The 25,822-nt window shown below is 42.5% G+C and overlaps 1 protein-coding gene across 4 annotated transcripts in view; it reads right to left on the reverse strand.

Moving 5' to 3' along the window:
- Positions 1-8,032: 8,032 nt before the first annotated feature.
- Positions 8,033-25,822, reverse strand: part of LOC121539462 (tyrosine-protein phosphatase non-receptor type 21-like) — a 50,430-nt gene continuing 32,640 nt past the window's right edge. For all 4 annotated transcript variants that reach the window (XM_041847976.2, XM_041847977.2, XM_041847978.2 and 1 more), the window contains 6 exons: positions 25,300-25,434; positions 20,338-20,556; positions 17,659-17,787; positions 17,227-17,461; positions 13,082-13,242; positions 8,033-8,643 (listed from right to left, as the gene is read on the reverse strand). In XM_041847976.2, coding sequence (XP_041703910.1) covers positions 8,515-8,643; positions 13,082-13,242; positions 17,227-17,461; positions 17,659-17,787; positions 20,338-20,556; positions 25,300-25,434 — 1,008 coding nt within the window. In that variant the 3' untranslated portion in view covers positions 8,033-8,514. The remainder of the gene's footprint in view (positions 8,644-13,081; positions 13,243-17,226; positions 17,462-17,658; positions 17,788-20,337; positions 20,557-25,299; positions 25,435-25,822) is intronic.

Genomic DNA, 25,822 nt, shown 5'->3' on the forward strand with positions numbered 1-25,822 from the left:
TCGGACTGCCAGATGGTGAAGCGGGATTAATCACTCCAGAGAACGCGTTTCCACTGCTCCAGAGTCCAATGGCAGCAAGCTTTACACCACTCCAGCCGACGCTTGGCATTGCGCATGGTAATCTTAGGGTTGTGTGCAGCTGCTCGGCCATGAAAACCCATTTCATGAAGCTCCAGAGGAACAGTTATTGTGCTTATGTTGCTTCCAGAGGCATTCTCGAACTCTGTAGTGAGTGTTGCAACCGAGGACAGATGATTTTTACAGCAGTCGGCGGTTCCATTCTGTGAGCTTGTGTGGCCTATCACTGCGTTGTTGCTCCTAGAAGTTTCCACTTCACAATAACATTACTTACAGTTGATCGGGGCAGCTCTAGCAGGGCAGAAATTTGACAAACTGACTCATTGGAAAGGTGGCATCCTATGACGGTGCCACGTTAAAAGCCAATGAGCTCTTCAGTAAGGCCATTCTACTGCCAATGTTTGTCTATGGAGATTGCATGCTCGATTTTATACACCAGTCAGCAACGGGTATGGCTGAAATAGCCGAATCCACTCATTTGAATGGGTGTCCATATACTTTTGTATATATAGTGTACTCCAGGAAGGGACGTTGCAGCCTAGCTCAGTGCTGCCCTCTCTCATTGAGTAACTCTAATTGAAGGCCGTCTGGAGTACTGAAGGCAGCCATTACCAATTACATTATCCTTATAACTTCTATGTGCAATTACTGGTACCATGATTGTGTTAAGAAAATATATATTTACACGAAGATTCACAACGATTGCCATTTTTCCATTCACTATAATGCCCAGAGCCATATATAGAGAGAGTTCGACAGGTTTTAGAACGGTTGCCAGGTTAGCGCCTTTTTTCTAGAAAATGTTGGTGATGAAACAGTAGGAGAGCGCCTCCACCAATTCCCTATGAAATGACCAGCTGTAAACAAGCAAAACAGAGCAGCGAATTTGAGTATTTCCTTGTCCTGCTGAGTTTATCATAATCGCCACAGTGTGCCTGCCTCTTATTTTTTTATACAACGTATTTTACGCACCCAGCTCTGATAGTATACCTTTACACACGTCCTTTGTATAGCCTTCATTCCCGTGCCTTATTTTTCATGTTGCCTTTATTTCTTATTTTATAATTTTCATGTTGCCTCTACACTGACGTGATGTACATTGATTTTGTATATAGCCTAGTTATTTAGGCCTACCTGTCATGTGACATTTACTTGTCCGGTTGTCCCCACCTCTATTTCTAGAGACATGTCAGCTTCCGTCCACAAAGCTGCCTGAGAAAAAATACTAGTAGTTGAAACGCGTTGCAGTTATGCCTCCTGATCAGTGGCGGTCAGTGCCGTTTAAAATGAGGGAGGACGATTTTTTTTTCATGAGCATGGCCTTATTTCTATTACAGCATATTGGATGACTGTCATGCATATTCCATTCACCCAGTTCAATGTAACAGCGATAGGTTTAGGCTACTACATGATACTAACATTTTCCCAATACCCATCATGAGGTTGCTACAAACTAGCCTATGAATGCCTATGAATGCCTATGAACGTTTACAAGGTAGGTGCACACAGGCCGAGAAACCAATTTGAGTTGACAGACACATGGACTGACGGTGACATTCAATATTGGACAAATTCAGGTATTTTATCCCCGTTTTGTTCCGTTTACTTCCGTTTAAGAAACGTCTTTCAACAGAATCAGAGGAATGAATACACCCCTGATCACGCGTAAACATAGTTCACTTTCATAGCAGCCACGTTGTATTCCTTCTATTGGCTCTCCTCCTCTCACCTCTTCCCTTCGCGAAAAAACCTTTCCAAGCCAAACCGCTACACACAGCCTACATCGTTGTCACCATATTTGCTAAAGTAACGTCATAGTCAGCATAGCTAATAGAACTAACACGTTAGTAAACCCGCAACAATCATGCAGTAACCTTACAGTGTAAAGTCAGTAAGCAGTTACACTGGTGGCCCAGTGGCAATAAATTAGTCAAACTAAAAGCTTACCTTGACTTGGAGGAGTTCCAGTGTTGTGTTGGGATAGTCATAGCCAGCTAGCTAACATAGCATCCCTCTGTTTGAGCAGGGTGTTTCAGTAGGCTGAACTAGCTAGCTGCATTTGCTAGCTAAGTAAGTGAAACTGAAAGTGAACAAAAAGCAGACTAAATCACTCTCTCTCTCTTTCTATTTCTCTCTTGCTTCTCCTTCATTTTGGAAGAAATGAATTTGTTGAAAACTGTTCAACTATTGTCTTTCTCTCTCTTTGAGTCAACTACTTACCACATTTTATGCACTGCAGTGCTAGCTGTAGTTTATGCTTTCAGTTCTACATTAATTCTCTGATCCTTTGATTGGGTGGACAACATGTCAGTTCATGCTGCAAGAGCTCTGATTGGTTGGAGGACATCCTCCAGAAGTTGTCATAATTACTGTGTAAGTCTATGGAAGGGGGTGAGAACCATGAGCCTCCTAGGTTTTGTATTGAAGTCAATGTACACAGAGGAGGACGGAAGCTAGCTGTCCTCCGGCTACACCATGGTGCTACCCGACAGAGTGCTGTGGAGGCTAATGTAGACCTTTGCAAAATAGTGTTTTAATAAATTATTTGGTGACGTGATTATATTTAGTATAGTTTTATCTGAAAAGGTTAACTTTTTGAAATGTTTAAAAATATTTATTTTATTAAATTCATTGAGGATAGTCCTCCCTTTCCTCCTCTGAGGAGCCTCCACTGGTCCTGATGTACTATGCTGACTGCTTCTATATGTATTATTTTGTAAATATATTCTGTTAATAGTTCACTAAAGTTAATTGCAACGTACTGGACGCTTACTCGTCTGAGTGCCAGAGGGTGGCTGCGTGCCAAACTATTGTCAAAAGTCTGATAAGGTGCACTTAATGGTTTCAGATGGCACTCTATCCCCGCTCTTTCAAAGAGAAAGTGAAATTTTTTAAAATTCGGTGCGGCGATAGTGCGGTATTTGAACTAGGGCAAACTCTAGTCAATCTATAAAGCTGAAGTGTTACAGATTCTGCGATAGAAATTGAAGGTCATTTCTGATTGAGCTGACATATGCAGCTTTTACCGTGAATGCAGTCTCCATTCAGTTCACTAGGCCTATCCCTCCCTCTCTCCCTAAATGTTCAATAAATAGGTATTGTTTTAATCTAAGAAAAATTGGATTTATTTACTTAGGCTATTCATAGCATTTGGAATAACAAAGTAGCTACATTTCCATGCATTGTATATGGCATAAAAGTGATATGGTGTGTAGCGTAACTGACGGTACAGTCTTCCATCTGGTGCTGATGTGACCCTGATGATGCGAAATGCACTTTCCTATATGTCCAGCCGGTGGCAGGATGTACATGGTCTGTTTCAGAGAACACAAAAACAAAATATCGTAGGCCTACAGTGAGGGAAAACAAGTATTTGATCCCCTGCTGATTTTGTATGTTTGCCCACTGACAAAGAAATTATCAGTCTATAATTTTAATGGTAGGTTTATTTGAACAGTGAGACAGAATAACAACCAAAAAATCCAGAAAAACGCATGTCAAAAATGTTATAAATTGATTTGCATTTTAATGAGGGAAATAAGTATTTGACCCCCTCTCAATCAGAAAGATTTCTGGCTCCCAGGTGTCTTTTATACAGGTAATGAGCTGAGATTAGGAGCACACTCTTAAAGGGAGTGCTCCTAATCTCAGCTTGTTACCTGTATAAAAGACACCTGTCCACAGAAGCAATCAATCAATCAGATTCCAAACTCTCCACCATGGCCAAGACCAAAGAGCTCTCCAAGGATGTCAGGGACAAGATTGTAGACCTACACAAGGCTGGAATGGGCTACAAGACCATCGCCAAGCAGCTTGGTGAGAAGGTGACAACAGTTGGTGTGATTATTCGCAAATGGAAGAAACACAAAATAACTGTCAATCTCCCTCGGCCTGGGGCTCCATGCAAGATCTCACCTCGTGGAGTTGCAATGATCATGAGAACGGTGAGGAATCAGCCCAGAACTACACGGGAGGATCTTGTCAATGATCTCAAGGCAGCTGGGACCATAGTCACCAAGAAAACAATTGGTGACACACTACGCTGTGAAGGACTGAAATCCTGCAGCGCCCGCAAGGTCCCCCTGCTCAAGAAAGCACATATACATGCCCGTCTGAAGTTTGCCAATGAACATCTGAATGATTCAGAGGAGAACTGGGTGAAAGTGTTGTGGTCAGATGAGACCAAAATGGAGCGCTTTGGCATCAACTCAACTCGCCGTGTTTGGAGGAGGAGGAGGAATGCTGCCTATGACCCCAAGAACACCATCCCCACCGTCAAACATGGAGGTGGAAACATTATGCTTTGGGGGTGTTTTTCTGCTAAGGGGACAGGACAACTTCACAGCATCAAAGGGACGATGGACGGGGCCATGTACCATCAAATCTTGGGTGAGAACGGCCAAGGCAACAAAGGAGTGGCTCAAGAAGAAGCACATTAAGGTCCTGGAGTGGCCTAGCCAGTCTCCAGACCTTAATCCCATAGAAAATCTGTGGAGGGAGCTGAAGGTTCGAGTTGCTAAACGTCAGCCTCGAAACCTTAATGACTTGGAGAAGATCTGCAAAGAGGAGTGGGACAAAATCCCTCCTGAGATGTGTGCAAACCTGGTGGCCAACTACAAGAAACGTCTGACCTCTGTGATTGCCAACAAGGGTTTTGCCACCAAGTACTAAATCATGTTTTGCAGAAGGGTCAAATACTTATTTCCCTCATTAAAATTCAAATCAATTTATAACATATCTGACATGCGTTTTTCTGGATTTTTTGGTTATTCTGTCTCTCACTGTTCAAATAAACCTACCATTAAAATTATAGACTGATAATTTCTTTGTCAGTGGGCAAACGTACAAAATCAGCAGGGGTTCAAATACTTTTTTCCCCTCACTGTACATGTATGTGACAGTGATTCCATTCAGCTTTTGTTTACAAAAAGACTCAATATCATCATACTTTCAAATACTTAATCTTAACAGAAATCAATCCTTTAAATAAAAATGTTTTAAAACAATGGAATAACTCATTTTGTTCATTTATACAGGTAATAGGCCTAAATAGTTTATAAGTAACAACATAGTGCTTTAAAGCTGAGGATTTTACAATGTGTACAGCATAAAAATCCACAATACAACATAACATTCTTAGAGATCAGATATGGGCAAAACTGTAGCCTCAGTCACAAATGAGTTCTATTTTGTAACCACTTCCACACTGTAATAAGACTCAAATCAATAATAATAATCAGCATGATCTTAAAACATTTTTAAAAAACACAAAAACTTGAAGCAGCATGTACAAGGGCCTTCCAAATCCAGTTCTGTTCTAAGCCAACCAATGTCCACTCAGTTTTTTCCAGTTCTAATAAATATGGTCAAAGTTTAAACATTTTCACACCTAAACAAGCAAATTAAATTCTCATTCTAAAGCAAGCCTTATCAAACCCACCTTTCTGGAAGAGAATAGTACTCTTTTGTCAAAATCTTCTGGTTGCGATGTTGGAACCTGCTTTAGGAATCATCATTCCTGATAGACTGCTTTGACCAGATAGTCCTCATAAGGATATAAATGACAGTCAATTTACTTTCTGAAATTCTGAATGCAATTCATTTCAATTGCACCTTCAAAAAACCACCCCCTTACTGTTACTATACAGGTACTGTGGCTACAGGCTAGAAAATAGTTCACAGTCCAAAAATGGCACCCTATGTCCCTATTCCCTAGTGCACTACTTTTGAAAAGAGCCCCTATGCGCCCTTGTCAATAGTAGTAAATGGAATAGTAGGGAATAGGGTGCCATTTGGGAACCAATTTGACCTGGGTAGTGTCTTAACTCTGGTCCAGCATGTATTGGTTGTCACTGTGGTTAGAAGGCCTGTTTTAACTACAGGATGTGTCTCTCTCTGTAGCAGAGGAGGGACAAATGTCTCACTGGGGTGAAAACAAGCCCTGTGCCCAGGATAACTGCTGCCAGTGATGCTCTGAACCAATCAGAGTCCACTAACCCCCTCTGTAATACAGCCCTGACACATACCTCCTCACACTAATGAGCATGGTACTTAGCTCAACACACCAAGCACTACTAGTGAACAAGATGACAAAATCTGATTAGTGCTTTCCAATGAATGTGTAGGTCTGAATTCTCATCAAATAATTGCTTTTCCTTGCCTCTTTTCGATCATGGCCGTCAACATAGGGTTAGATCTTTTTAACGTCACCTATCAAGTTCTTTAAATATCAGCACTCATGAAGGAAAGGAGACAAGGAAAGGAAGCTATTTGTTACTATTGGGACGTTGCCTTAGAGAAGAGGGCCATAGAACACGTCACAGATGTTTCTCCATTAGATTAGTAGAACACAGACTACTTCACGGTACTATGATGTCAAAAGAAAGAAACTGATACGAACAATGCAAGAAAAAAAACATGGCAATTTAAAAAGATTGTCATTCACAACACAAATTCCATCAGTGTTGTTTCCTTCATATATGCAATACATAAAGCCTTCCCAATGCAGATTTATACACTTAAAAAATATGTAGGCATTTTTTTTCCGGATATAAAGAAAGCTCGCTGTAAAGGGGTATTTCCTCAACAATACTTATGGCACTCATTTTAAACATCATTCTGTGTGTTTAAATTAGTTAGTATGGATCAGCAGCGTTCAGTCTTAGAAAATAGCTGAACGGCTAAATATGTAAATCATCATCCACTACAAACCAAACCTTTCCGCCTCATTTCTCAATCCTTTTTCCATCTCATACACATGAATCTGACTGAGCAATCATTGGCCCTGTCTCAATACCTGCCTCCTTACAAACACAACTGCTTTCTGACCTATGTCCTTGCTCAATCGAAACTGTCTTATCCCAGAGTCCCTCAGCCATTTAGGCACACATCAGCTAGAATGGAATGCACTTAAAGGGGCAATATGCAGTTGCTACATCATTTTTAAAAACTTAAATTAATATGTGCCCAATGATTCTTGAAGAATATAAAACTTATAAATGCATCATGAGCTTAGTTCAACTGTCGTATCCCATCAGAACTTAAAATATAAGCTTGTTTTACTCCAATGTTTGTAAACAAAGTAAATGTAAAAGCCAATGTAAACAAACACTGTATAGCCTCAAAACATGGTTCAAACTATAATTTTGATATCATGGATGGTCAGTCCTTGCATCCATAGCTCTGTCTATGAATTTGAGAGTGGTTACATTTCTCCAGCCCCATTCCTCAGCTTTTTAACGCAACAGTGGCAGAGAAAACGCTTTGTTATTATTTCAACTGCGGATTGCACATTGTGTGAGCCACGTCTGGTATAGTACTATATGGGAGAGATAGATGGGGGGGGGGAAGTATTAATAATTTGCAGTTTGTGACAAAAACAATTTCAATATGTTGAAGGGACCGTTCCTTTTAAGGATATATTTTTTTTAAAGCCGAATGTTCAGTATAACATCTTGGATAAGCATTGGTAGGTGGACAATTCCATCAATTCCAGGTATGTCCAAACACCTCAATGGGTGTGTGTGTATTCTTTCACATGATTTATCTTAGTTAGATATTCTAGCCTCACTAATAACTCAAGAAGTTGTATGTATTTAACAGTAAAGATTCTTTGGTAGACACCTGTCTAACACAACATGATGTGTGTAGCTATTGAATGACTTTAGCTCTTTGGATACAAATACCCAGGTTTCCCCAAAGTGGGGTTTGTGGAACAATGTGGGTAAAATAAAATTAACTCCCTTTTAAATCGAAACATGGTCTTAGTGTCAGGCCTATTGCTCGGTCAAATAGAAGAGCAAAGGAGAAATCCTAAACCACCACAGTAGGGACATGGTAACACTTCTACACTCCTTAGATGCAAGTGCAGTGCCACAAAGATGCCCTTCATTAAAAAAAGTGACCATTCTCATCTTCCACGGTCAAGCAGATAAACAGTATTCTCAATCAAAACATTAGTCAAGTCCTTCTTTATAAAGACCATCATCATCTAGCACACACATCGTAAAAACTCAAAAATCTGTGATAAAAATAGATCTGTAATTAATGATATTGATATACAATAATCAGATATAGATTTTAACTGCAGCTTCAACATGGTTTTGCTATATAGAGCAAGGTACTGTACTGTAAAAGTGCTGGGTTTCATGTCAGTAATCATATAGTGTAGAAACCTTACAGTGAAATCTCAATAATACTGTTCAAGAGGGAAACACACACACACACAAAGTCATGCGATCCTTTCATTGTCAGGTTTCATTGCAGTCTCGCCTCCATTAACACTTTGAAAAAGGGCCATCTGCCAGCACTGCCATTTTGGAGCTAAAGGCCACAGTTGCTCCAACGCACTGCAGTTTGCAAGAGCGTTGAGGAAACTGGATAATCTCGGCTCCTCGTGTCCGACACAAACGTTTGGGGGGGTGCTGAGGTTTGCACTTAGATGAGCCTGGAGTTGCGGAGGAACTGGATAAGGACTTTGTAAATGAAGGTGTATTGTGAGATGGTCTGCACCATCATCATACGCTGCTGCCGGAGCATGTTCAGAACGGTCGGGACGTCCAGCATCTGGAGGAAAGAGGGGGAAACAGGACACAGACACGTTAAAAAAGTAGTACGTTATTGGATTGGTTCAGGGGCCTATTGATCTAAACCAGGGATGGGCAACTTTGATGGGGGTGGGAACCACCAAAAATCTGAACTCATCATGAGGGGCCGCAGTTGCCCACCCCCCCATTGCGAGCAAAACATTTTAGTGGCCCGCCTCTTGACAGGGGAGAGAATTTCGAATGAATGTGTAGGTCTAATTTCGTACAATTCTACACATTGTGCCATGGGGTGTAGAAAAATGTAGCAGTTTTAAGGCAAGTTTGCTGCAATTCTATACATTTTGCCATGGGGTGTAGAGAAAATGTAGCAGTTTTAAGGCAAGTTTGCTGCAATTCTATACATTTTGCCATGGGGCGGAGAGGAAAATTTGCTGTTTTACAGCTAATTTCCTGTAATTCTACACATTTTGCCATAGGGTGTAGAGAAATGTTTTTAGTTTTTAATATATCTAAGTGAGACTAACAAAATCAGTGGGGGCCCCCCGGCCGGTAATTCGACCAAGATAACAAGTTTAGATTGCTGGCCGCTAAACTAATTTAGCAATCTAAAAATCGTTAGCCGACATGGGCTAATTGACTGACTATCAGTGACTGCTGACATAAGAGATAAACTGCTGATGCAAAACCACATTTTGAAATTGCACTTTGTGTATTTTACTAGTCTAACTCGCAACAGTAAGTTGAAACCCCGACAGAGTTCCTAAAAAAAGTATTAGTAGTAGTTGTTTGGGGGGGAAATTGATCCGAGGGCCTTCAAAAGGGGGGCCCGCGGACCGCCAGTTGCCCATCCCTGATCTAAACTGCGGTGCGGTGTGATAAATGCCTGCATTACTGATGGAATAGACTAGGATTCAATCATGGCGACATGATTCACGCTGTCCTAACATAAAACAAAGAGATGCATGAACCTTTACAGAATCATGTTTTTAGGCGTTCTACAGTGCATTCGAAAGTATTCAGACCCCTTGACTTTTTCCACATTTTGTTACGTTACAGCATTATTCTAAAATTGATTAAATCGTTTTTTCCCCTCCTCAATACCCAATAACGACAAAGCAAAAATAAGTTTTTAGAAATGTTAGCAAATGTATTTAAAATAAAACGGAAATATTAAATTTACATAACTATTCAGACCCTTTACTCAGTACTTTGTTGAAGCGCCTTTGGCAGCGATTACAGCCTCGAGTCTTCTTGGGTATGATACTACAAGCTTGGCACACCTGTATTTGGGGAGTTTCTCCCATTCTTCTCTGTAGATCTTCTCAAGTTCTGTCTGGTTGGATGTGGAGCGTCGCTGCACAGCTATTTTCAGGTCTCTCAAGAGATGTTCGATCGGGTTAAAGTCTGGGTTCTGGCTGGGCCACTCAAGGACATTCAGATACTTGTTGCGTGTGCTTAGGGTCGTTGTCCTGTTGGAAGGTGAACCTTCGCCCCAGTCTGAGTTCCTGAGCACCCTGGAGCAGGTTTTCATCAAGGATCTCTCTGTACTTTGCTCCGTTCATCTTTCCCTCGATCCTGACTAGTTTCCCAGTCCCTGCCGCTGAAAAACATCCCCCCAGCATGATGCTGCCACCACCATGCTTCACTGTAGGGATGGTGCCAGGTTTCCTCCAGACGTGACGCTTGGCATTCAGGCCAAAGAGTTCAATCTTGGTTTCATCAGACCAGAGAATCTTGTTTTCATGGTCTGAGAGTCCTTAAGGTGCCTTTTGGCAAACTCCAAGCGGGCTGTCATGTGCCTTTAACTGAGGAGTGGCTTCCGTCTGGCCACTCTACCATAAAGGCCTGATTGTTGGAGTGCTGCAGAGATGGTTGTCCTTCTGGAAGGTTCTCCCATCTGGAGCTCTGTCAGAGTGACCATCGGGTTCTTGGTCACCTCCCTTACATTTACATTTTACATTTTAGTCATTTAGCAGACACTCTTATCCAGAGCGACTTACAGTTAGTGAGTGCATACATTATTTTTTTATTTTTCATACTGGTCCCCCGTGGGAATCGAACCCACAACCCTGGCATTGCAAATGCCATGCTCTACCAACTGAGCTACATCCCTGCCGGCCATTCCCTCCCCTACCCTGGACGACGCTGGGCCAATTGTGCGCCGCCCCATGGGTCTCCCGGTCGCGGCCGGCTACGACAGAGCCTGGATTCGAACCAGGATCTCTAGTGGCACAGCTAGCACTGCGATGCAGTGCCTTAGACCACTGCGCCACTCGGGAGTAACCTTGTTTCTCATGGTCTGAATCCTTTAGGTGCCTTTTGGCAAACTCCAAGCGGGCAGTCATGTGCCTTTTACTGAGGAGTGGCTTCCGTCTGGCCACTCTACCATAAAGGCCTGATTGGCGGAGTACTGCAGAGATGGTTGTCCTTCTCCACAGAGGAACTCTGGAGCTCTGTCAGAGTGACCATCGGGTTCTTGGTCACCTCCCTGACCAAGGCCCTTCTCCCCTGATTGCTCAGTTTTGCCGGACAGCAAGCTCTACGAAGAGTCTTGGTGGTTCCAAACTTCTTCCATTTAAGAATGATGGAGGCCACTGTGTTCTTCAATGCTGCACACATTTTTTGGTACCCTTCCCCAGATCTGTGCCTTAACTGTGGGACCTTATATAGACAGGTGTGTGCCTTTCCAAATGATGTCCAATCAATTTAATTCATCACAGTTGGACTCCAATCAAGTAGTAGAAACATTTCAAGGACGATCTATGGAAACAGGATGCACCTGAGCTCAATTTCGAGTCTCATAGCAAAGGGTGTGAATACTTATGTACAGTGGGGGAAAAAAGTATTTAGTCAGCCACCAATTGTGCAAGTTCTCCCACTTAAAAAGATGAGAGAGGCCTGTAATTTTCATCATAGGTACACGTCAACTATGACAGACAAAATGAGACAAAAAAATCCTGAAAATCACATTGTAGGATTTTTAATGAATTTATTTGCAAATTATGGCGGAAAATAAGTATTTGGTCAATAACAAAAGTTTCTCAATACTTTGTTATATACCCTTTGTTGGCAATTTACACAGGTCAAACGTTTTCTGTAAGTCTTCACAAGGTTTTCACACACTGTTGCTGGTATTTTGGCCCATTCCTCCATGCAGATCTCCTCTAGAGCAGTGATGTTTTGGGGCTGTCACTGGGCAACACGGACTTTCAACTCCCTCCAAAGATTTTCTATGGGGTTGAGATCTGGAGACTGGCTAGGCCACTCCAGGACCTTGAAATGCTTCTTACGAAGCCACTCCTTCGTTGCCCGGGCGGTGTGTTTGGGATCATTGTCATGCTGAAAGACCCAGCCATGTTTCATCTTCAATGCCCTTGCTGATGGAAGGAGGTTTTCACTCAAAATCTCACGATACATGGCCCCATTCATTCTTTCCTTTACACGGATCAGTCGTCCTGGTCCCTTTGCAGAAAAACAGCCCCAAAGCATGATGTTTCCACCCCCATGCTTCACAGTAGGTATGGTGTTCTTTGGATGCAACTCAGCATTCTTTGTCCTCCAAACACGACGAGTTGAGTTTTTACCAAAAAGTTCTATTTTGGTTTCATCTGACCATTTGACATTCTCCCAATCCTCTTCTGGATCATCCAAATGCACTCTAGCAAACTTCAGACGGGCCTGGACATGTACTGGCTTAAGCAGGGGGACACGTCTGGCACTGCAGGATTTGAGTCCCTGGCGGCGTAGTGTGTTACTGATGGTAGGCTTTGTTACTTTGGTCCCAGCTCTCTGCAGGTCATTCACTAGGTCCCCCCGTGTGGTTCTGGGATTTTTGCTCACCGTTCCTGTGATCATTTTGACCCCCACGGGGTGAGATCTTGCGTGGAGCCCCAGATCGAGGGAGATTATCAGTGGTCTTGTATGTCTTCCATTTCCTAATAATTGCTCCCACAGTTGATTTCTTCAAACCAAGCTGCTTACCTATTGCAGATTCAGTCTTCCCAGCCTGGTGCAGGTCTACAATTTTGTTTCTGGTGTCCATTGACAGCTCTTTGGTCTTGGCCATAGTGGAGTTTGGAGTGTGACTGTTTGAGGTTGTGGACAGGTGTCTTTTATACTGATAACAAGTTCAAACAGGTGCCATTAATACAGGTAACGAGTGGACAGAGGAGCCTCTTAAAGAAGTTGTTACAGGTCTGTGAGAGCCAGAAATCTTGCTTGTTTGTAGGTGACCAAATACTTATTTTCCACCATAATTTGCAAATGAATTCATAAAAAATCCTACAATGTGATTTTCTGGATTTTCCCCCCGCAATTTGTCTGTCATAGTTGACGTGTACCTATGATGAAAATTACAGGCCTCTCTCATCTTTTTAAGTGGGAGAACTTGCACAATTGGTGGCTGACTAAATACTTTTTTTCCCCACTGTACATGTAGACATTAGTTCGTTTTTTACCTCGTTGTGTTCCAGACAGGCGATCATAATCTCAGTGAGTATGACCACCCCGGTGCGGCCCACTCCAGCGCTACAGTGGACCAGCACAGGTAGGTTGGTATTCTTTGGGTCGCTGGTGCTGTTGGTGTGTCTCCTCACTGACTGGATCTCCTCCAGGTATGCTGGAAAATAATAAATATATATATATAAATAAAATGATGATTTATTATATGAACCAAACTTTTATTTATTTTTAAATTTTAGGGGGTAGATCAGCTTTAATATTGCAGATAGATTGTAATTGTCTGCATCCCTTCCAATCCCCCATATGTTTTTGTTTCTTGCATACATACACATACATATACACACACACACACATATATATATATACAGGTAAAAGTCAGTAAATTAGAATATTTTGAAAAACTTGATTTATTTCAGTAATTGCATTCAAAAGGTGTAACTTGTACATTATATTTATTCATTGCACACAGACTGATGCATTCAAATGTTTATTTCATTTAATTTTGATGATTTGAAGTGGCAACAAATGAAAATCCAAAATTCCGTGTGTCACAAAATTAGAATATTGTGTAAGGGTTACATTTTGAAGACACCTGGTGCCACAAACTAATCAGCTGATTAACTCAAAACACCTGCAAAGGGCTTTAAATGGTCTCTCAGTCCAGTTCTGAAGCCTACACAAACATGGGGAAGACTTCAGATTTGACAGCTGTCCAAAAGGCGACCATCGACACATTGCACAAGGAGGGAAAGACACAAAAGGTTATTGCAGAAGAGGCTGGCTGTTCTCAGAGCTCTGTGTCCAAACACATTAATAGAGAGGCAAAGGGAAGGAAAAACTGTGGTCAGAAAAAGTGTACAAGCGATAGGGATCACCGCGCCCTAGTCAAGATTGTGAAAAAAACCCATTCAAAAATGTGGGGGAGATTCACAAGGAGTGGACAGCTGCTGGAGTCAGGGCTTCAAGATCCACCACCAAGAGACGCTTGAAAGACATGGGTTTCAACTGCCGCATACCTCGTGTCAAGCCACTGTTGACCAAGAAACAGCGCGAAAAGCGTCTCACCTGGGCTAAGGAAAAAAAGAGCTGGACTGCTGCTGAGTGGTCTAAAGTCATGTTTTCTGACGAAAGCAAATTTTGCATTTCCTTTGGAAATCGAGGTCCCAGAGTCTGGAGGAAGACAGGAGAGGCACAGGATCCACGTTGCCTGAAGTCTAGTGTAAAGTTTCCACCATCAGTGATGGTTTGGGGTGCCATGTCATCTGCTGGTGTCGGTCCACTCTGTTTCCTGAGATCCAGGGTCAACGCAGCCGTCTACCAGCAAGTTTTAGAGCACTTCATGCTTCCTGCTGCTGACCTGCTCTATGGAGATGGAGATTTCAGGTTCCAACAGGACTTGGCGCCTGCACACAGCGCAAAATCTACCCGTGCCTGGTTTACGGACCATGGTATTTCTGTTCTAAATTGGCCAGCCAACTCCCCTGACCTTAGCCCCATAGAAAATCTGTGGGGTATTGTGAAAAGGAAGATGCAGAATGCCAGACCCAACAACGCAGAAGAGTTGAAGGCCACTATCAGAGCAACCTGGGCTCTCATAACACCTGAGCAGTGCCAGAAACTCATCGACTCCATGCCACGCCGCATTAATGCAGTAATTGAGGCAAAAGGAGCTCCAACCAAGTATTGAGTATTGTACATGCTCATATTTTTCATTTTCATACTTTTCAGTTGGCCAACATTTCTAAAAAATCCCTTTTTTGTATTAGCCTTAAGTAATATTCTAATTTTGTGACACACGGAATTTTGGATTTTCATTTGTTGCCACTTCAAATCATCAAAATTAAATGAAATAAACATTTGAATGCATCAGTCTGTGTGCAATGAATAAATATAATGTACAAGTTACACCTTTTGAATGCAATTACTGAAATAAATCAAGTTTTTCAAAATATTCTAATTTACTGACTTTTACCTGTATATATATATATATATATATATATATAGCTAGCTCTGGAAAAAATTAAGAGACCACTGCAAAATTATCAGTTTCTCTGGTTTTACTATTTATAGGTATGTGTTTGGGTAAAATCGTTTTTCTTGTTTTATTCTATAAACTATTGACAACATTTCTCCCAAATTCCAGATAAAAATATTGTAAAGAGCATTTATTTGCAGAAAATGACAACTGGTCAAAATAATAAAAAATATGCAGTGTTGTCAGACCCCGAATAATGCAAAGAAAATAAGTTCATGTTCATTTTTAAACAACACTAGAGTTCAGAAATCAATATTTGGTGGAATAACCCTGATCTTCAATCACAGCTTTCATGCGTCTTGGCATGCTCTCCACCAGTCTTTCACATTGATGTTGGGTGACTTTATGCCACTCCTGGCGCAAACATTCAAGCAGCTCGGCTTTGTTTGATGGCTTGTAACCATCCATCTTCCTCTTGATCACATTCCAGAAGTTTTCAATGGACTTCACGTCTGGAGATTGGGCTGGCCATGACAGGGTCTTGATCTGGTGGTCCTCCATCCACACCTTGATTGACCTGGCTGTGTGGCATGGCACATTGTCCTGCTGGAAAAACCAATCCTCAGAGTTGGGAAACAATGTCAGAGCAAAAAGAAGCACGTTTTCTTCCAGGACAACCTTGTACATGGCTTGATTCATGCAAAGACAAATCTGCCAGATTCCAGCCTTGCTGAAGCACCCCCAGATCATCACCGATCCTCCACCAAATTTCACAGTGGATGCGAGACACTGTGGCTTGTAGGCCTCTCCAGGTCTCCGTCTAACCATTAGACGACCAGGTGTTGGGCAAAGCTGAAAATTGGACTCATCAGAGAAGACCTTACTCCAGTTCTCTACGGTCCAATCCTTATGGTCTTTTGCAAACCTCAGCCTGGCTCTTCTTTGCTTCTCATTGATGAAGGGCTTTTTTCTAGCTTTGCACGACTTCAGCCCTGCCCCTAGGAGCCTGTTTCGAACCGTCCTCGCCGTGCACTTCAACCCCGTGCACTTCAACCCAGCTGCCGTTTGCCATTCTTTTTGTAGGTCACTTGATGTCATCCTACGGTTGTTGAGTGACATTCGAATGAGTTGGCGGTCATCCCGGTCAGTAGAGAGTCATTTTCGCCCTCTGCCGGTCTGTAGCTTTGTTGTCCCCAATGTCTGCTGCTTGACCTTGTTCTTATGAACCGCCGTCTTTTAAGTTTTAAGGATGGAAGCAACCTGACGCTCAATGTATCCCTCTGCCAGTAAAGCCAGAATTGAACCCTTCTTTTCCTCACTCAAAACTTTCCTTTTCAACTCTTTTGGCATGGTCAATAGTTATTTTTTGATTAATATTACTTTTGAGGTACTTTTAGCACAGTTTTTGCCATCCAGCTGGTCCTATTGCAAGAGGATAGTGATGACCACAGCACTGGTGTTTATACTTTTCCTCATTAAATAAGATTTGGTTCAGGTGATCACCTAATCAGTTCCTAATTCAGTAGAATGAGGTGTGCCTGTGTTGGAATTCAACAGACACTGGAATGGAATGGCTGTCATACATGTAGAGATGCTGATTTAAGAAAATATATATTTTAAAAAAGGATTTTATATATATACATACACACACACACACACACACACACACACACACACACACACACACACACACACACACATATCCTTTAAAAAATATATATTTCCCTTTATTACTTTCCAACCCCACCACCCCTTCCCTAATTGGAGTATACTAGTGAACAACAATGCTTAGGCCTCTACTTCCAGCTTATACATACTATATACATTTTTTGGACACAGTCAATTTTACAATAATTATATTTTGTTTGTTTTTACTCCTGAACTTTCTCTACCCTCAACCTCTCCGATCATTTTCATGATGTCCATCCGGTTTGCTTCTATATGCCATATCTTTCTAACTGTGCTCTTTCACAAAAGCTCTCAACCTATATTAACCAAACTCTTAATGAAAAGAGGATTTTACAACACAAAATGCCAAGTTATCACCCCTTTAAATTAGACTGGAACTGCCTTCTTGACCTCTCCCTTGGAATAGAGATTTACAATCTTAAAGGGCCTTCCTGGTTTGATTACACGTTACATCTAAATTCCAACCGATCCACTCACAGAGGAAGCCCTTGAAGTCCTCGGGGCAGCCGTGGTCAGGCCAGTCTGTGTACTGCAGGTGCCATACGGTGCGCTCCTGGCCCGTCAGCAGGTGTTTGATCTTCAGGCCTGTGGTGGCATAGCAGCCTGAGTCCGTCCTGAAGCGCGTGGTGATCTTAAAGCGTCCGTATGTCACCGTGTTGTGGCGAGAGCCCAGCCGTGGCCAGTAGCGGAAACTCTTCTCTCTGCCACCCTCCTGCAAAGGGGGTTGGATGACAAAGGTTAAAGGTTAGCCAGAGGGATAGAGCTGAGAAACCTGCTACAGATTGGTAATCAAAGGGTCATGTTAATACTAACAAGTCATTGTGTACGTCTAGATCTGAGGACATTCAATAAAAATGTCAACTTACACTACTGACATAATAAAGATCAGTTTAATAAACACACACACACCTCTTCAGCTGTAACCATGGCAATGATGGCCACACCCTGCTCCCACACCATTTGCCAGAAGTCCAGACAGGTGTTGGAAAGAGGGCCCTGGGAGGCGATGTAGCTCCACTCGTCTCCGCCCACCGTAATCTAGGAAAAGCCAGAGGAGAGATACGGTTATTGACCTCATTAAGTAATAAAGGCACTATCTGTGTTCTCCATCTAAAGCCACAGCAGGTATGTATGCATGGCATGCCGATCATTACCCTACCCAGCCCTGGGGAAGGAATGATTATCAAGGAGACAATGACTGCACAGATGCCAGAGCCATCAACAGTCATCTGGAATGAAGAGCATTTCTAGGAAGCTGAAAATAACACAATAGTTGTTTTTTTAGGACATGACAGTCAACAGTTGGAGGTAGTGAATTAATATCCAGCAATTATTACTGTGCTGAGGAGTATTTCTGTCTGTAATAAAGCCCTTTTGTGTGGAAAAATTAATTCTGATTGGCTGGGCCTGGCTCCCCAGTGGGTGGGTCTGGCTGCCAAGTGGGTGGGCATATGCCCTCCCAGGCCCACCCATGGCTGCACCCCTGCCCAGTCATGTAAAATCCATAGATTAGGGCCTCATGAATTTATTTAAATTGACTGATTTCCTTATATGAACTGTAACTCAGTAAACTCTTTGAAATTGTTGCATGTTCAGTATATTTTTGGCCCCTGATGCGTCAACCCTACACCACATAACCTCCTTTCTGTTCCCATGCACCGTCAGTAAGTTAACATACAAGACCCTGAAAAGACCTTACATTCTCACTAAGTATACTTGATAATAGCTGAAAATATGGACTTAAATTACTGGGTGCAGTAATGCTATTCAATGTAATGCTCTTCTACATGGTGTTTTGTGTTGCTGTAACAGAGTAGAAAAACTAGGGCAAAGGGATAAAATATACTTTTCTTTAAATATCAATGTTTTGGTTACAAGGTCCTTTTCAAATGAAGTTCCAATGGTATAATGCATTGTTGAAAACACTTGATTAAGGGGCTATATCCTTTGGTTGGACTCATAAGTCAGCATGAAATAAAGTAATGAATAGAAGTGATATTCCGTTTTTGTTGTCCAACTGTTTCTAAAACTGCAGGGTGAGAGATGCAACATGGCCTTGAGAACAGCACGGAAGTATGTTGGTGATCTTTCTCATCTCTTGCAGGTAGCCTGTTGTCTCATTCTTAGCTTTGCAGTAGCCCTTATTGAATAACAACAAGTAACTTGTTGTTATTCAACCTATTCTACAGACATTAATAAAACTGTATAAAATAAAGATAAGATTACTCCGAAGCTTCTTCTGGTCTGGTGTATTCAGTGACATCGTCTGTTAAACTTCTTGGTCATTTTAGTAGTCATCTTTCACACCTCACTGAGTGACGCTTATCTTTGGTTGTCATTCACACTCAGCAACTACTAAAATGTGTGGACAAAAAATCCTACTGTCAGTATGAGCCAATAGGTCTTACAATACTACATTCAATGTTGTTATAATCTGTGTGTGTTGCAGTGATATACAAGGTCAGAGCGACTGGAGTGTGACACCCATGCATATGTGCCTTGAAGGACTCAACAGTGGACCGGTCTTGCACTTACACATGTCCCAGTGGTCTTAAGGTCACCAGAGTATTCTGGTTTAATGGATTGGAGCGTTTGAGCAATCCTGTAGATCTGAGCAAGGACCCAGCATATGCAGGTCGCGTGGAGAACTGTAGGGATAACAAGAGTGACTGCATCCTGATAATCACAGAGCTGAGAGAAAGCGACGCTCATGAGTTCAGACTAATAACAGATCAACCAAGAGAGAAATATTCAGGTGCCCCTGGAATCAGTGTGTCCGTCACAGACCTGCAGGTGAAGGTGACTCCTGCCACAGAGGGAGGGAAGGTGACACTGACATGTAGCAGCACCTGCACTCTGACTGACATTACCAACGCCACCTACACCTGGTACAAGAACAGACAACCTCTAGATCAGGCCCCACTCCACAGACAGTTACTCCTCTGCTATAAAATGCCACAGAGATCTCCACTCTCCTGAAGTGGCTGCAATATGTTTTCTGTGTCAGAGCGGTTTTCATTCAGTTCTGCTGGGGAACGGAGCTCCTGCCAAAGTGAACAAGGATCAGATAGTGACACTGACCTGTAGCACCACCTGCACTCTGACTGACATTACCAACGCCACCTACACCTGGTACAAGAACGGATGATAAGAAGATAATTACCCCAGAGCCTGAAGGGCTACGGCACCAAACCAAACGTAGGCCTTACACCTCTACTTCCATATTGACCTATGTGGGATGTTTTCCACACATTCTACTTTAGCCTAAGTTCATTAATATGACTGGGTAATGTACTCTATATGGAAAATATTGACAACATTAAAAAGCTATTTTTGCTTTTCAACCAAGTTGCTCTTGATTTAAATGGCTTATGTTTGTGCGTTCAGTCATACATTTGCATGCACATTAATATGAATGTCTTGTTCAGTCTCATGACATTCACACTTGTTTTTATGAGACACATTAAATGTAGTTTGGTTCAGTTTATATTACATTATGTTGTGATTAAGGTCAAAATTCTGTTTGAAATAAACATTGTAGAGAATATATTTAAGCGTATGGTGTATTTAGTCTGTGTCTAACATTACCCTGATGTGCGAGGCGTTGATGTAGCCTGTGTTGTTCTCCTTGGTGGGCACCAGCTCCACACGCGTGTCGTCGTAGGGCAGCACATCCTGGAAGCGGTTCCTCTCGCCGCTCTCCGGCAGCTGGGCGATGCTGCAGTCGCCTGCCGGACGCCGCTTGGCCACCTGCTCGTACTCCGTGAACACCATGCCCTGCTCCATAAGCTGCTCAAGTACCTTACACTGAAAGACAGAATAAGACACACTGGATTGATCAGCTTCTAGATATGAAACGGGTATGGAGTTGAAAAGCTACAGTTTTGTAAGTATGCAAGAAGTACATTTTCCTGATGTTAGAAACATGTAGTAGCAGTATCTGTTGTGCATGAGAAACACATATCAGCCATTGGTCAAATATGATTGAGACTTAAAAAGCCCTACAGTACATCTTCTTTTAGATAGCCACTGATACACTAACACATGCAAGAGTTTCTACTAAAACAGATAAAGTAGGACAAGATCAAGATTTACCTGGTAGACCTGCTCTCCTACGCATTTACAGTATTTGGTACACTGCCGATTTTGCAGGTTTTCCTACTTACAAAGCATGTAGATGTATGTAATTTTTATCATAGGTACACTTCAACTGTGAGAGACGGAATCTAAAACAAAAATCCAGAAAATCACATTGTATGATTTTTAAGTAATTAATTTGCATTTTATTGCATGACATAAGTATTTGATCACCTACCAACCAGTAAGAATTCCAGCTCTCACAGACCTGTTAGTTCTTCTTTAAGAAGCCCTCCTGTTCTCCACTCATTACCTGTATTAACTGCACCTGTTTGAACTCGTTACCTGTATAAAAGACACCTGTCCACACACTCAATCAAACAGACGCCAACCTCTCCACAATGGCCAAGACCAGAGAGCTGTGTAAGGACATCAGGGATAAAATTGTAGACCTGCACAAGGCTGGGATGGGCTACAGGACAATCGGCAAACAGCTTGGTGAGAAGGCAACAACTGTTGGCGCAATAATTAGAAAATGGAAGAAGTTCAAGATGACGGTCAATCACCCCCGGTCTGGGGCTCCATGCAAGATCTCACCTCGTGGGGCATCAATGATCATTAGGAAGGTGAGGGATCAGCCCAGAACTACACGGCAGGACCTGGTCAATGACCTGAAGAGAGCTGGGACCACAGTCTCAAAGAAAACCATTAGTAACACACTACGCCGTCATGGATTAAAATCCTGCAGCGCACGCAAGGTCCCCCTGCTCAAGCCAGCGCATGTCCAGGCCCGTCTGAAGTTTGCCAATGACCATCTGGATGATCCAGAGGAGGAATGGGAGAAGGTCATGTGGTCTGATGAGACAAAAATAGAGCTTTTTGGTCTAAACTCCACTCGCCGTGTTTGGCGGAAGAAGAAGGATGAGTACAACCCCAAGAACACCATCCCAACCGTGAAGCATGGAGCTGGAAACATCATTCTTTGGGGATGCTTTTCTGCAAAGGAGACAGGACGACTGCACTGTATTGAGGGGAGGATGGATGGGGCCATGTATCGCGAGATCTTGGCCAACAACCTCCTTCCCTCAGTAAGAGCATTGAAGATGGGTCGTGGCTGGGTCTTCCAGCATGACAACGACCCGAAACACACAGCCAGGGCAACTAAGGAGTGGCTCCGTAAGAAGCATCTCATGGTCCTATAGTGGCCTAGCCAGTCTCCAGACCTGAACCCAATAGAAAATCTTTGGAGGGAGCTGAAAGTCCGTTTTGCCCAGCGACAGCCCCGAAACCTGAAGGATCTGGAGAAGGTCTGTATGGAGTGGGCCAAAATCCCTGCTGCAGTGTGTGCAAACCTGGTCAAGACCTACAGGAAACGTATGATCTCTGTAATTGCAAACAAAGGTTTCTGTACCAAATATTAAGTTCTGCTTTTCTGATGTATCAAATACTTATGTCATGCAATAAAATGCAAATTAATAACTTACAAATCATACAATGTGATTTTCTGGATTTTTGTTTTAGATTCCGTCTCTCACAGTTGAAGTGTACCTATGATAAAAATTACAGACCTCTACATGCTTTGTAAGTAGGAAAACCTGCAAAATCGGCAGTGTATCAAATACTTGTTCTCCCCACTGTACGTCACCAGTATCATTCAACACCTTTGTTCTGTTTAAACTACTGTACTCTTTGGATCTCCATAAACAAAGTCTTATATAATGCATGATGTAAAACACACCCCTTTGAATACAGGTGACCTGGATGTACAATAGATGTTAGAAAACACCCAACAGAAATTATTTTAGACAACATTTACTCTGCCTGCTTGATAATCTGGTAATCAAAACCCCTTACACATCCTAACTAAACTATGCAAATGTGGAGCAGTGAGGAGCCATGTCTGTTTCTTTTCAGGGCTGGGTTTTATTTGAACGTTACCACCCATAAGCATGGCATTGTTTATTAATCAGAAACACCTACAAAGTTCAGAGTCGCGACTGAGCCAAACAGCTTTTCACCTTAGCCTACACTTGGCCGCCTGAGCCATGGAGCAAAATAGGGGGTGAAAATGTGTCATTTTCACTTATTTCTGAGCTAGTCTGTATTAACAATATATATAGACACAGTGTACAAAACATTAGGAACACCAGCTTTTTCATGACAGACTGACCAGGTGAAAGCTATGATCCCTTATTGATGTCACCTGTTAAATGCACTTCAAATCAGTGTAGATGAAGGGGAGGAGTATGGTTAAAGAAGGATTTTAAAGCCTTGAAACAATTAAGATATGGATTGTGTATGTGTGCTATTCAGCGTGTTAATGGGCAAGACAAAATATTTAAGTGCCTTTGAACGGGGTATGGTAGTAGGTGTCAAGAACTGCAATGCTTTTGACACCTTGTTGATTCCATGCCCAGACAAATTAAGGCTGTTCTGAGGGCAAAAGGGGGTGCAACGCAATATGAGGAAGGTGTTCCTAATGTTTTGTACACATTACTATTTTATAAATGGTATGATAATTGCTTGATATGATTGCATTTTGCAACCCTGTTCCCCCCGTCGCCCCAAGCTGAATGGCTTTGACCACTAAAGTCTTGCTTCACTACACGCTTCACTGCTTTAAATTGGTGCAGCTAAACCACAAGTGTCTATCCTTTAATGAAAAGGCACCCGCAAAAGAAAATTCAAGGAACTTATCTATTTTGTTGTACTGATGTTATATTTGTCTGATGCGCTCAGGGTGTTACATATCATTTGCAATGTGCATCATGAGCAAAGTCATTGTAGCCCAGTGGTCACCAACCTTTTCTGAGTCAAGATCACTTTGTGTGTCAAAATGTAAGCCGAGATCTACCGCTCAGAAGATTTCTTTTTAACATGACTTAAAAAACGTAAGCCTATGCAACATTAACCTATTAAAACAGTACTGTAGCAATGTGGTTTGTGCAGTAGGCTATAGGCCCAATACATTATCACTGCATATTGGCTATGCTTGAATTGCCCTGCCAATGCACTGTTGTTCAGACCATTTAAAACAATTATATTTCAAAAAATTGGAGGTAGGCTATATGATCACACTGGTAATATATCAGTTTTTGTATTACTTGAGGCACAGCTGAGTGAGCAAAAATTTAAATAATTAGCTTTTTATTGTACTGGTCTGATGGTGCCTGCATCTGATGGTCAGTCTCAGTGGAGGGAGAGAGCAGCAGACTGGGGGTCCGCCTCTCAACATCCCTCTGCTCTCCCTTTCCTCCACTGACACTGACCAAAAAGGGACACCGTCTTCCAGCTGATAGTGAAACGAGTCGCACCGCATTATTTCTGCCTCATGCACAAATTCATGTTTTACTCCTATGAACAGAGAACGTTAAATATTTCTAGATATAAAAAAATACATAAGCCGCTTATAATAATGGAAGTCTATCGATCCACTTTACTACTCATTCATTACAGCTGCAGTGCTGGTTGTAGCGCCAGTGGTAGAAGGAGGAACACACATTTTATGGCTTATAAAACTGTTGAATAAAAAGTGTTGACAGTGCTGAGAAGAACTTAAATGTGAACTCACTCATAAAAACAGCAGCTCTTTGCTGTATTCGTTGTCAGTTTCTCTCTAGTCAACTATGCTTTAGCTTTCTTTTACACCTGCTATGCTACTGCAGACACTGTAATCTGAGCCATCTGATTGGCCAGCGGTAGACGTATAGTACACTTGATTTGCTCTCCAGGCCCGCCGGGAAGGCAGAGTTTGTACCTTCAGACACATGAAATGGGAAGACTTCGCCTACACGGCGCGCAGGGCAGCTGAATCGGGTGCACCTACCGCCAACAGCGCAAGACAAATAAATAAAAACAAGAACGCAAAGCTAATGGTTCAGTTTTTTACAGAGATGTTTGCCGATTGACTAGGAATGCCTTGGAGATCGACCGGTTGGTGACCACTGTTGTAGCCTATCATTCCACTTCTGTGAGCACCATGAGCACGGGCTGACTTGGCTTTGCAGTACCGCAGCCGAAGCCTGCCAGCAGCCTACCTACCAAAGGTTGCACCGTGTCCATTACAATGTAGAAAAATGCATGGCTCTTATTGTAGATAACAATAGATGGCAAAGTCAAAAATATTGGTTTCCATCTGTAGCTAAGTTTTCCCTAAATGCTTATGACAAATCCAGCTCCAGAACCAGCCTAGCCAGCTGGCTAATCTTTTGAATATGGTATAGCAAAAAATAAATGGCAACAACAAATAACATTAGCTAGCTAAATAAGGTTAGCAAGATAGCTAGTCAAGGTTAGCATACTAGCTAGCTACACTGACAGCTGTCAGCTCCCTATCTGTTGATGTTTCTCCACTCAACGTGGAAATCACCACAATGTTTCCGCCCCCCACGGAATTACGCCGAAATTGTCCTCTGGTGGGCGCCTTTAAAGGGACAACACCAGTCTACAACATTGCCCACTGCAAGTTCCTACCCTCTCGTCGTTGGAGGCCTTCTCAGGTTCGTCCTTGCCCCCCTCGTGCAGGGGCAGCCTAGACAGGGTCAGGCCATTGAGGGCCGCCACCTTCAAAGGACCCATCTTCTTCAGCTCAGCCCGCTTCTTCATGCCCTGTTGTGACGGAGGACAGAGAGAGAGGTAGAAGGGAGAGAAAAAGTGTGAGTGTGGCTGAAGTTGATGGAATGTCTGAGGAAGTTCGGGGAGGGACAGTTACGGCACAGCCTGGTTGGGTGACGTGTTTTCCTATGGAATGCCGCCGAACTAGCTACTGAGGTCGCCTTGCAACATTCCTTTCAGCTACAGGTGGACAAGGTGTCATTGTGAATTGGTCTCCCAACTACCATGAAACTACCCAGAATACCCCTGCATTGGTGGGTCAGTGAGTTTAGGAGTGATTGTGATGTCACAGGTTTAGTCACCTGACCAACATATAGAGTTTGTTATTGGTTGAAATGAACATTGGCCACTTCTGGCCTTCGGGATATTCCACTATTGTGTT

Source organism: Coregonus clupeaformis, chromosome 25, assembly GCF_020615455.1.
Source record: "Coregonus clupeaformis isolate EN_2021a chromosome 25, ASM2061545v1, whole genome shotgun sequence".
In the NCBI taxonomy this organism is placed as follows: Eukaryota; Metazoa; Chordata; class Actinopteri; order Salmoniformes; family Salmonidae; genus Coregonus; species Coregonus clupeaformis.